The following is a 12688-nucleotide window of genomic DNA, read 5'->3' on the forward strand; positions in this document are numbered from 1 at the left end:
AGTTTGCTTTGCGGGGTGTTCCCAGCAGAAATTTGGGGATGGGCAGCAGGATCAGAGGGATGAATGCCTCTTCTATTTAACAGAGCAGGCCTAGGAGGCTGAAATTTGGCATTTCACAGTGCCTGGCTCAAGGGCTGTGATTGCAGCCAGGGAAGAGCAGGTGCAGAAAGCCTTTGGGGGAAGAGGGCTCTGCCCTGGCAGAAAATCCCAACTCCCCCTGTTCTTCAATCACTGATCCTCTTGAAAGCTGTTCTTAATTGGTTATCAGCAATTAACATTTATCCACGAAAGCTGGGGCAACCCATACATCACAAATCCCAAGCTGTAACACGAGGATGCTCCCCCAGATTTCCTGCCTTACCCTCCCAGCCACGAGAAGGAAAAAGAGACTTTTCCAAGCATTTCCAGCACGTTTCCATGCCAATGTCCTTCTGGGGATGTGTTTTTGTTCCAGCTGCTCTGATTCTCAATTAATATGCACCATTCAGCCAGGTTTTATTTCAAATTACACCCTTCTCGAGATGTGCCATTTGAAAAGAAAGTCATTTCAAAAACATCCTCGCAAAATTACGTCCCCACGAAATATTTACCGCAGATTGCACCGACTGCAATAAAGCAGCCCAGAGAGCGGGCAGCCTGCTTACCATAAAACGTCAGCTGTCCCCGTGCCACGTTTTTGCCCCTCACATTTTCAGCCACGCACTCGTAGAGCCCGGCATCCTCCTGCTGGAAGTTGGGGATCTCCAGCAGCCCGCTGGAGCGGTGCCGCCGCGCCTTCCGGGGCAGCTGCTTCCCATCCGCCCTCCTCCAGCTGATGGTGGGCACGGGGCTGAGGAAGGGAAAGAAAGCAAAACGACACTGGCAGAGGGAGCCATGGGCCTGGCACAGGCTCCAGAGGGGTTTTAACATGGGTGGGTTACGTGCAATATAATGTAAATGTGTTTATCGTGGTGTATAAGCGGGAAGCGTTTTATTATTAAAATGCTGTTTTGACCCAGATGAATTTGGGGTTCTGCTGTAAAAATACATCCATTTTAAGGTGGGGAGGCCCTGGAAGGGGTTGTCCACAGAAGCTGTGGCTGCTCTAAAAGTGTTCAAAAGATGGAGCAGCCTGGGATGGTGGAAGGTGTCCCTGCCCACGGCAGGGGTGCACTGGATGGGATTCAAGCTCCCTTCCAACACAAACCATCCATTTTGTGATGATTTTCCTGCCAGTCCCAACATTTTGGAAGTGTTGCCAGTGTTTCCTCCAGAAACAGGAGTCCCCAGTCCCTGTGGCTGCTCTGAGAACTGGCCACAAGTAACTCCTGCTGAGGGAAGTGGGTTGTTAGGAACTGCTGCAAACCCCACAAACCCAGCACCACCAACGTGAGAAGCTGCAGGAATAATAATTAATAATAATAATAAACGATCCAAACTTACTTGCCCAAGGCAAAGCACTCCAGTTTCACCGTGGTTCCCTTCGCAGATGGAACAGTTTCTGGGAACTGCACTTCTATTTTGGGCTCATACTCTCCCATCACCCCTGGGAACATAAAGGAGATGCTAAGGCTTGGTTGAATTTCAGCAGTAAATTCACAAGTGTTCCCGTGCTAGCACAGAGCTGTTCTATACATCATTACTTGCCCAATTAATCCATTCATTTTAAACATGGCTTGTTCCTAACAGCCGTGGAGTGTGGGCTCTTTTCCCACTTACTGCCAGAGGAGAAGCTGAACCAACTCTCCACACCATCTGCCAAAGATTAAAATCTCTTCATGGCTCTGTTACTTTTCGCTTTTGAATATGCAGGATTTTTGCAGGTAACTTGTGAAATAAGGGGAGCAATAATCAGGGTTCAGCATCTCCTAGAAATGGAATGTGGAACAAACAGCCATTAGGAAAAAAAGTTTTAAAATCCCTGGAGTTAACAGAGATATTTCTATTAACTTCCAGGACTTCAATGCACAGAGATCTTCTACTCCTCGGGTAATTTCTTTATTTTTTACTGCCCCAGTAAATCACGGAGCGTGGCAGCCTCTTTATGAAATTGTGTTTAAAAATTTGTGCACATAAAAAGGCCATTATACCCCTGACAAATGGCTCCATTTCCAGCCACTGCACTGTCTTAAACCCAGCACATAGAATTCCACCAATAGTGATTATCAGCTAATTGATGACTGCAGTTCCAATCTCAACAGTGCAGCACTTCCTGGACGGTGGCCAAGGCAGGAGAGGAGCTGGGTCAGCCCTGGAGAATCCCAAAAATACAGAAATGAGCCTGCAGTGACCCTGGGGCACATCAGAGCTGCTGAGGTTGGCCTGTCATTGCTGACTGCTCTTGCTTTTCACACTAGATGCAAGAAAATCCTGCTTTTCCTTTAGTTTTCCAGTGATGAAGCTGGAAATGCTGAGTGTGAGGCTGACACCATGCCCACCTCTGCTTGCTGACCTGTTCTGATGCTACAGCAGGTTATGACATCTTCCAACACAGTAATTGCAAAGAAATGTTTAACAAAGTAGCTGCTGCACAGCCTCTGTTGTCAAAATTCAATGCATTTATTAAAAATATGGATACTCTCCCCATACTCGTGTCCTGCCTGGTACATGAAACAGGAAATCTGGGATTCCCTGGTGATGTTCCAGCATTTACAAACCATACAAACAAGAATTATGTGGCATGTCAACACTGCGCCCTCCAAAAGCTCAAAATCCTGTTTTCCCAACTGGGGCCTGCCAAATCCTTGCAATTTCTCCAAAATCTAAATTTCTAAATTTCTCCAAAATCTGTGCTGAATATTTGCTGGGTGAGCTTCAATCAAGCCAAGAACTGCCCTGTGGTCTCCAAAGGAGCAGCTGATAGAACTTGTGGAGATATTTTTCCTCTTCACTCACTTTTTATTTATTCCCATTTCTTTTCCTTGGGCTGGGCCTGGAGAGCTGAAATTCCAAGGGGATAAACCCCCACCCAGAGGGGTGGGAATGCTTCCCTGGGGCTGTGGGACATCAGCTGCAGCCACCACCCCCCTCAGCCCTGCAGATCTGGCCTCTCCCAGCCTCACTGTGAGCTCCAACCACTGAAAAATCAGGATTTGTACCTGGAAAAATCAGGATTTGTACTGAAAAAAACCACAAGGCTCCTGCTGCAATGACACCCTGCCTATCTCCACAGCGCATACAGGGTATGAAGTGAGTCCTGCTGTCTCCTCTTTATAGCAGCAACATCAGAGCACTTGAGACACCTCCATCCTGAATCCAAGATCGTTTCCATGCAGAAAATCCTAATTTTTCCCGCTGTTCCTGGGTGATTGAACATCTGACTTAGCTGTGCAGGTGGCAGGGATGGAGGAGGAAATATAAGAGACCCTGGGTGTGTGGCTTGGAGAGCACTCCCAGTGTCAGGGCACATCAGATGCTCCATGTGTTACATTTCAGAGGCTTGTGTGTCTTTCTTCCAATTTCAAAGCTTAAAAACGTTTTTTTTTTGGGCTGAAAGTCCCAGGAATTCAGGAGGAGGCTAATTTGTCTGAGGATTTGCTGTGCATTTCCTGGCAACACCTGTGAAACGCTGCAGTTTAATTGGCCCATACAGCTGCTGCTGATGGCAATTTTATTCCAGGACTATTTTGGTCCTTTCCCACTCTTCCTGTTTCAATCCTGGTATGGCAAATCCCACATTTTAACGAGAAATAGGGAAGAAACAGCTCTCACCACCTGGATGGCCCCAAGAGGTTTTGGAGTGGGATGGGGCAGCCACAGCTGTGCCAGGGCCTCCCCACCCTCATGGGGAACAATTCCTTCCCCATCTATCCCTGCCCCATCAGTTTAAAGCCATTTCCCCTTGTTCTACCCTTGTACCAAGTCCCTCTCCACCTCTTCCACTAGGGATGGCAAAAAAATCCTATTACTGGAATATTTAAAAAGATTATTTCAGCACTGCAATTGTCAGCACGAGGCAAATTTAAACACTGCTCTTTGCCATCCATGCCAGGGCTCGCTGTGGACTCAGAGGGACAGATTTGCTGCTGCTGCGTTTATGGGAACACAGAATTCCCTGAAAGGGAGGGCAGATATGGAGCAGAGCTGGAGAAGCAGCACTTCCAGCCCTCCCAGTCCAGCTGTGACAATTCCTCAGCATTTCCCACTCCATCCTCAGGGATTGTGTCAACCTGATGGGCAGGAGGCTGCAGCAACGAGCCTGCATTTTCCAAGCAAGGAACTTTTGTCAAATCCCACGAGGTGACAGTGGATCTTCTTCCAGGAGAGGTTGCTAACATTGCATTTCTATTCCTGGAACAAATGTCCCAACTGTTAGCCTTTAAACAGAGACATTTTAATTAATTTTAATTGGAAATTAACATGCAAATGTATTTTTCTTATCTGCTCCAAAATGATGATGATACAGATCAATTGTCTGTATAAATTTAGAAATCCTCTTTTGCTTTCTTCTCCCCTTTTTTGTATTATTCCACAGACCACTAATAATAGCACTAATTCTGCTGGGAAACACAGGCTGAGCTAACAGTTACCGAAACAACAAAGTGCCTTTGTTCACTTTTGGGCTGCATAAAATGAGAAAAACTGCTATGTCCAGACTCTAAAATCTATTTTGTTTCCTGTCTTCGGCCAACTCCCACTGGGTTTTTCTTTTGTAATTACTGCCTGACTCTGAGAGTCGCTCCAGCAGTGGGGAGAGCAACTTCAGCTGCCCATGAGTTTGAGCCCCAGCTCCAGCATCACTGAAAAACCGTGAGAGGGGGAAAACCCTTCACTCCATGTCCTGGATTGCCAAGCAAATTGTGCTCTGTTTGCCATCTGGATGGCAGCTGTCTTCTGCTCAGTGGGCAGCTTTCCTTATCTCCTCCACAGCCACTCCTCCCTCTGGGGACACATCTGCTGATAACAGGCCACTGAATGTCCCTGCAGGGCTGATAAGAGCTGCAGCATCCCAGTGGGAGATGGGCCCAGAGGGAGGAGCCGAGCATTCCTACCTGGATAGAATCTGAGATTTGGAACACCAGCACAGCTTCTCCACTGGATTCCCCAGAGGAACAGCAGCTGCCTCTTCCACTGGATCTTCGGAGGAAGACTCCACCTTTCTCCAGGATCCCTTTCCAACAGAACCACTTCTGACACTCCAGGAGGGCTGCAGCCACGTTTCCAATTGGATTTCTCCAGGATCCCTGCTCCAGCAGAACCACCCCTGACACTCCAGGAGGGCTGCAGCCACAATCCCAATTGGATTTCTACAAGATCTCTTTCCAACAGAACTACCCCTGACACTCCAGGAGGACTGCAGCCACAATTCCAACTGGACTGCTCCCAGCACCCTGACCCACAGTGTGTCAGGCTGTGTTCTGACTGTGTTGTTTTAGTTTACTGCATTGTTTATTTTATCTTTTAATTTTCTTCCCTAAAAATGAACTGTTATCCCTGCTCCCTTATTTTTTTGCCCGAGAGCCCCTTAATTTAAAACTTACAGCAATTCAGAGGGAGGGGGTTTGCATTTTCCATTTCAGGGGAGGCTCCTGCCTCCCTTAGCAAGACACCTGTCTATGCAAACCAGGACACTCCAACAGAAACATTTCAGCCAATTTTTACTTTCTGGGTGCCATCCAGCCACGAGAACACAACGAAGCCCCCAAAGAGCAGCCTGGGGGAGGGTCCTACCGTCGTTCCTGAGCACGAGGGGCGTGGGTGGCCCCAGGACCTTGCTGTTGGTCACGGTGTTGGTCACCACGCAGGTGTAGTTGCCCACGTCCGAGGTCTCCACCTTGGCGATGTACAGGTTCCCGGTCTCCTGGGACACGAAGCGCCGGTTGTCCTGGTGCACAAAGGTGGGGTACTCGTTGAAGATCCAGGCGTAGGTCAGCTCTGCAAGCACAAGGGACCCGCTGTGAGCAGGGGACAACGGAGACAGCACAGCCCAAGGAATGAACCCCACGGCTGCTGATGTCCTGGTGCCTTTTACCTTTTCATCTTCTCTATATTCCCTGAGGCCATTTTGGTTTTTACCTTTTTATCTTCTCTATATTCTCTGATGCCATTTTGGTTTTTACCTTTTTTCTTCTCTGTATTTCCTGATATATATGTTTGGTTTTTGGTTTGGTTTTTTATATACTCTGTTTTGGTTTTTACCTTTTTTTACTTCATATATTCTCTAATGCCATTTTGGTTTTTACCTTTTTTTTCTTTCACATATTCTCTGTACTCTTTTTTTTCTTTCTTTTTTTTTTTTCTATTCTCTGATGCTGTATTGGTTTTTACCTTTTTATCTTCTCTATATTCCCTGATGCCCTGTTGGTTTTTACGTTTTTTCTTCTCTATATTCTCTGATATATATGTCTGGGTTTTGGTTTGGTTTTTTTATATGCTCTGTTTTGGTTCTTACCTTTTTTTTCTTTTATATATTCTCTGATGCCATTTTGGTTTTTACCTTTTTATCTTCTCTATATTCCCTGATATATATGTTTGTGGTTTGGTTTGGTTTTTTTATATGCTCTGTTTTGGATTTTACCTTTTTATCTTCTCTGTATTCTCGGATGCCAGTTTGGTATTTACCTTTTTTTGTTTCAAATATTCTCTGTACTCTCTATGCATATATTTGTAGCTTTTTATCATAGCTTAGCTTCAATGCTTTCCTAGGCAGAAAGACAAAACAAATTCCAGGATCCCTGTGCTGTCCTGGCTCTCCTTAGAAACCAAGGCTGAAAACAGCTTTTCAAGACAAATTTTTGTGAACAGGGCCTAGATCTCATCTGAGGGAGGAGGTACCAGAACTGGGGGGATCAATTCACCAGGCAGTCCCTAATTGGGGCGTTCTTGTCAGATATGCTAATTTGCAGAATCTATAAGAATTGAACAGAAGTCATGAGCGGGGTGCATCCTCAGCCTTTTCCACCTACTGAATTTGTGCACTTAAGGCTCCTTACGTCAAGGTGCCCCTTTTATCACCCTAACTCTGTCGGGCTCATATTTTTAGGACCAGAGAAAAAGGCACCACTCCAAATGCAAATTTCCAGCTGCGACGCTTCCAATCCCACACACGGATCTGATATTCCTGCTACTCCTTCAACTTCATCCAGAATAAAATGCATTTCACAGGAATCTCACCTTTTTGTCGTGAACATTCCAGCCTGCCCATGGCTCTGCTTTCATCCTCCCTAATTAATTTTTTCCCCCCTTAAAGCCAGTTGTGAGGAGGATGTGCCGAGCTGTGTTATCACCCACTGGATGCTTTATTCCTCAGCAATTTCTGAATCAGCAGAAAACTGAACACTAAATTAAGCAGCTGTAATCTTCTCTGTGACTAATTAGACAGGGCTCTGTGTTTTATAAGGCGTCTTTGGAAGTTATTTGAGCCATAAAGAAGAAGTGAGAGACGTTGCAGAGGCTGTGAGTGAGGTTAATGCAGTCTAACCCTGTTCTATCTGCCTGAGCCAAATGCCCCAACACACTCAAAGAGCCTGCAGTGGATACAAGACTGCTGCAGTTTTCTAAGGGAACACTAATTACACTAAAAATCACATTCTTGTTTTAATACTCTAATGAGTCGTGGCTGCAATTGACCTCAGCTACCATTAGGTACTTTGGAAAATATATTCTGCCCTCACGTCCCACTGTTCCCAGCCAGAAGAGGCTGGATGCAGCCTTTTGGCCTTTATTTATTTATTTGTAACAACAGGACTCGAAAATGCCTGCTTAGACTTCCAGAAAGGCATGATAATTCTGTTTATGAGGGAATATCTAATCATCATATTTACACATGTGCATCTCATTAGAAGGAACCTCATGCTGATGTCGAGAGGATACTCAGAGCAAACAAGGTGCCACTTCCCAGCCAGCTTATTATTTTCTGCAAGTAGTTAAGTTTGTTGTTTTTGTTTTTTTTTTTTTTAATTTACTCTTGGTGAACAATTATCTTGCTCCTCCAGAACCAGCCAGCACCAGGCAAATCAACATCCCTGCCCTGGGATGCACAGAGGTGTTGAAATTGGAGTGACTCTTCGCACCAAGGTTTCCACCAGAGCCCTCTGAGCTCTGCAATTCTCAGAAAGTGGAAATGCTGACCTGACCACACAAAAACAGTGGGGAGGGAATTTCTGGATCAATGCCTGTCCCTCCTAGCCTCCCCCAGGAGGTCTCACAGGTGTAATTACACCCCAGAAAGGGCTCCTGCTTTTCTCTGCGAGCCAGTATCACTTTAATTGCTAAAAACCTTCTAATTTCCAGGTTAAATATTTTCACTGTGGTCTGTGCTTCTGTGCTTGTGGGCTAATGATGCCTTTGGCTTAAGGAGTTCTCATCTCTTTGCTGGTGAGAGCCACTGAGAGCCCTCGTGCTGGCATCTTCAAGACTTTCCAGCCCTATAATCATTGTAGGGGCTTTCCCCAGGCTCTGCCTCAGTTAAAAAGTCTGGGATAATTCTGTCACTGGAGCTGAGGGCCAGGCTGGGAGCCCTGGGCAAGCAGGGCACAGGAGGCTGGGCAAGAGGAGCAGGTGTGACCAAGGAGAGAAACAAATGGATGAGCTGGGATCCCTCCAAAATGGTGGAACTGAAGGAGACCCATTTCTGGAGGGAAAAACATTGAAATCCCCCCAAGCCACCTTCAAACTCTGTTAATTTGGCTGCATAAAACTGAGGAACATAGTAAAGGTCTGAAGGTGCAGCTGTGCCCTCCTATCAATGCCAGAGAGATCCAGCTGCCCAAATGAGACAGAACTGCATGTTAGGAGCACTCCGTTATTGCTATATAATATTTAAAGATCTTTAAAATATATTTCTGAACAATATTTAAGGGTTGGAAGCCCGGGGTAAGGAGGGCACAGGAGGCTGGGCAAGAGGAGGAGATCTGATCAAAGACGGGAACAAATGATGAGCTGGGATCCCTCACAAAGTAAAAAGTACCACTCTCTGCTTTAACCAAAAAACCAGTTATCCTATGAAAGCAAATTAGATTTGCTTGACATAATTTTCCTTGGCAAATTCAAGCAGACTAAATATAGGATGGGTATCCTGCAACCTTTTTTAGAAAACTATCACCTAGGAAAAAAATGAGGAACCCAGTGCAGAGGGGACTACAGGAGACCCATTTCTAGAGGGCAAAACATTGGAATCCCCCCCCAAGCCACCCTCAAACTCTGCTAATTTGGAACACAGTAAAGGTCTGAATGTGCAGCTCTGCCTTCCCACCAGTGCCAGAGAGATCCAGCTGCCCAAACGAGACAGAACAGGACATTAGGAGCAGTCCATCACTGCTCTGTAACATTTAAAACTGGCTAATTCCTCCTCTCTCCCCCTCTCAAACCCCATGGGACTCACGGAACATCGAGCCCAGGGAGCAGCACAGAGTGGAGCATCTCTAAGTGCTTCTGCTTGTGTAGCAACATGTAAATAAATACTCCCTCCCACTGCCTTTGATTTCCTGAGAGATCCTGGTGCAATATTTATGGCTCCTCCAACCTGACAGGCTCCTTTTGATAAGGTCTGCCTCTCTAATTGCTGTGGAAGTGACAGGCAGCTCACATCCCACAGGCAATCTGTAACTCCTGAGCAAACAGACACTTCACACACAGCCCGGGCTGGCTCCTGGGGATGGAAAGGTTTCCCAAAGCCAGCAGCACGGAGCCTTGGAGCACGAGGAACCAGCAGCAACGGGCAATCCGTGGCTCTCCAATCCCACATCAGCCTCTGATTCCTGGAGGAATCCGTTACAAACTTCTCCTGTCTAATTTGGGGTCCTTTTCCTGTGATTTTTGCCTATTTTCCACGCTCTTCATTTCCCCTTTACAGCAGATCTCCCCAGCGTAGACTATTCCTCAGTTTCTGACCTGAATTTGCTGTTTTTACAGGAGAGGAGAAACTCCACGAGCTGCAATCCCAGAGCACCTGCCTGGTCATCCCCTGCACAGGCCCAGGACATGTTGTAACCTTATTTTTCTTCATTTCCATTATCTATAGTGAAAGCTGCACAGAAATTCTGAGTAATTATTAACTTAGGCCTGTGCTTTTCCAAAATAACATTTCTCTCTTGCCCCTCCTGGGATGTGCACATATTTTGCCTCTAAGCAGAAGAAACTCTTCTTGATTTTTTTTTTAAAGTCTCTTCCATAAAGTCAGGGCTGCCACTTAAAAAGGTCTCTGTGGCTATTATGGGCAAAGCTATTAAAATATCAAGATTATGGCAGCCATAAAGCTGAGGAGAAAAATGAAATTTTGGGATCAGCATTAGGCAAAAAGTGGGGGCCATTTATCATTTTTAATAAGAACAGTGTGGGTACAATACACTATTATTTTTATAGGCTTTGCTGAAAGTTACAGGGATTAATCCAATCCTCAGTGATTGCTATAATTCCCACCTTATCACCCACTCTGTCACTCTCCAGCTGGACAGGTGGGAACTGATTTTCAGGGGAAAACAGAAGGTTTTCTGTAAGCCATGATGCACAAAAATGATGTTTCTTTACACATGGTAACAGAAAAACATGAAATTAAGGAAATTATAAAATCCTCCCTTTAAGCTGCCCCAAACAACCCAAACTATGACTGAAACATTAATTAATTTTGAGACATTTTGAAAGGAGAGGTGAGGCTCATCCCCTGCTAGAAACAATTTAAATCCAGATGGAGTGAGCACAGCTCGGAGTGCTTGGTTGGCACTTCCCTTGATCATGCACTTCTGTACATTTATGGCTGGTTTCTATATTTTTTTCAAAATTCAATTTTTTTTTTTCTAGAATGCACTTCTAAAAAATTATGGCTGTTTTAAAATTTGCTTTTCATAATTCAATTATTTTTTGCAGAATGCACTTCTGTACATTTATGGCTGTTTTAATTTTTTTTTTCAAAATTCAATTTTTATTTTTTGAAAAATGAACTTCTGTACATTTATGGCTGTTTTAATTTTTTTTACAAAATTCAATTTTTATTTTTTGGAGAATGCACTCCTGTAAATTTATGGCTGTTTTAATTTTTTTTTCATAATTCAATTTTTTTTTTTTTACAGAACGTACTTCTGTAAAATTATGCCTGTTCAAATTTTTTTTTTTTCAAAATCCATTTCTTTTTTCCAGGATGGGAAGTGCTGAACTTTTCCTGCCTGTTTTGCTCCCGGCCATTCCCAGACAGAGCCAACAGCAGCAGGGAAGTTTTTCCTGGAGAGAAGCTGTTCCCTCAACCATTGCACTGCAGGTGATGCTCAGGAGGATTCTGCACGTTGCTTTCAGGTGATTTAGCACTGACAAATTTCTTGCCTCTGGGTGTGTTCTTGTGCCAAACATTCCCACCTGCCCTTTTTTTTTAATATATCCAATTGCTATAATAACATTTTGTTGTACAACCCCCAGCCATGCCCACTGTTGTTGTATAAACTTCATAGAAAAATGATTTTTGGTGGATAATTTGCAGCCTGCTGGGGTTTTTTTTTTTGCTCTGATTGCTCCCATTTCTTGGTGTTTAAACTGCTCATAAGTGAAGGTTACAGCAAATTTGGGCAAAGCTAGAGCTGAACTGATTATCTGATGAGTGTCCTGTGAACCTGAGCTGTATTCTCAATTTGCTTATTAAAATCTTCCAACTGCTTGTAGGGGATACTCGTAATTTGAATTCCATAATTGCAAATTTCACTGTGATTTGATTGAGCAATCAACACCCACAGCCCTGTGAATCACAAAATGTGAGCAGGACAGAAGGCTCCAAGGGCCACCAGCCCCTGGCAGAGCACTCTGGGGGAAGGAAAAAAGGGAATTATCCAGGAAAATCAAACCCCTGGCACAGCTCTCTGTGGTCACGGCCCTTCCCAGCCCTGCCAGGCTCCTCTCCACACACTCCAGTCCCCTGCCATCCCTGGAGTTTTGACCATTTTCCTCTTTCACAGTTTTATTTTAATGTTAAAGCTACATGAATTATGCACTGCCCTTTTTTTTTTGTGGGGCTACAGACAGTTCCACTGCCCTGCCAGCACCCCTGGATCAATTTTTTATCTTCCAGTCTTAGATAATTGCAGAACAATTTAAGGAAATCGGCCTGGACAAAAAAAAATCACCTGGTAATTCTCCCTTTGAGTCTGAGCTCTGCTGCCCAGCTACACCACACCACAGCTCCGGGCCTCAAATGCAGGTTTTAATAACAAGAATGATAAATAATGAACAAGATTAATCTAAAGTTAATAAAACACGTTTGGATGAACCCTCAGCTATGCCAAATCTGAGGACACAGTTACTCAGCAGCCAGGCAACAGAGAAATGTGCTGTCAGAAGTTTGTAAGAACAAGAAAAATGCACAAAATGACCCAAATTCTGTGTTAGATCCATTGTCACAGCAATTTTCAGTGCTGTGTTTGCCTCCCAGCCTCTCGACTGCCCAGCTCTGGGTAATTAAAAGGGCAAGAGGTCTCCATTAGCTGAAGCCTAATCAATACCCCTGTATCTGGTGCATCTCCAGCCTGTGGCTGCCTAAAGCAGTTCCATTTTTGGCTGCACACAGCAGGCCTGGCTTATCTGTGCCAGGCAGCTGTGGATGGCTGTGAGCACTAACCATGATTGCACGGAGCCACTGGGCAACCTGAACCCAGAGGGAGGAAAATCAACACAAATCCTTATCTCTGGGAATAGAAAACACCATCAGATGAGCTCCTGCACGGGGGCATTTGCTCCAGTGAGACACAAAACCTGTTTCAACAGCATCAGCTGGGCACAGCCACCCCCCCAT

General features: G+C 45.0%; 1 protein-coding gene across 3 annotated transcripts in view; it reads right to left on the minus strand.

The window, feature by feature from the left end:
• The window catches only part of CNTN4 (contactin 4), a 132158-nt gene that overhangs the window by 62922 nt on the left and 56548 nt on the right, over window positions 1–12688 (minus strand). For all 3 annotated transcript variants that reach the window (XM_038149088.1, XM_038149086.1, XM_038149085.1), the window contains exons 5-7: window positions 5650–5853; window positions 1423–1525; window positions 645–829 (exon numbers count right to left, since the gene is read on the minus strand). In XM_038149088.1, the coding sequence (XP_038005016.1) occupies window positions 645–829; window positions 1423–1525; window positions 5650–5853 (492 nt within the window). The remainder of the gene's footprint in view (window positions 1–644; window positions 830–1422; window positions 1526–5649; window positions 5854–12688) is intronic.

Source organism: Motacilla alba, chromosome 12 (genome assembly GCF_015832195.1).
Source record: "Motacilla alba alba isolate MOTALB_02 chromosome 12, Motacilla_alba_V1.0_pri, whole genome shotgun sequence".
NCBI lineage: Eukaryota > Metazoa > Chordata > Aves > Passeriformes > Motacillidae > Motacilla > Motacilla alba.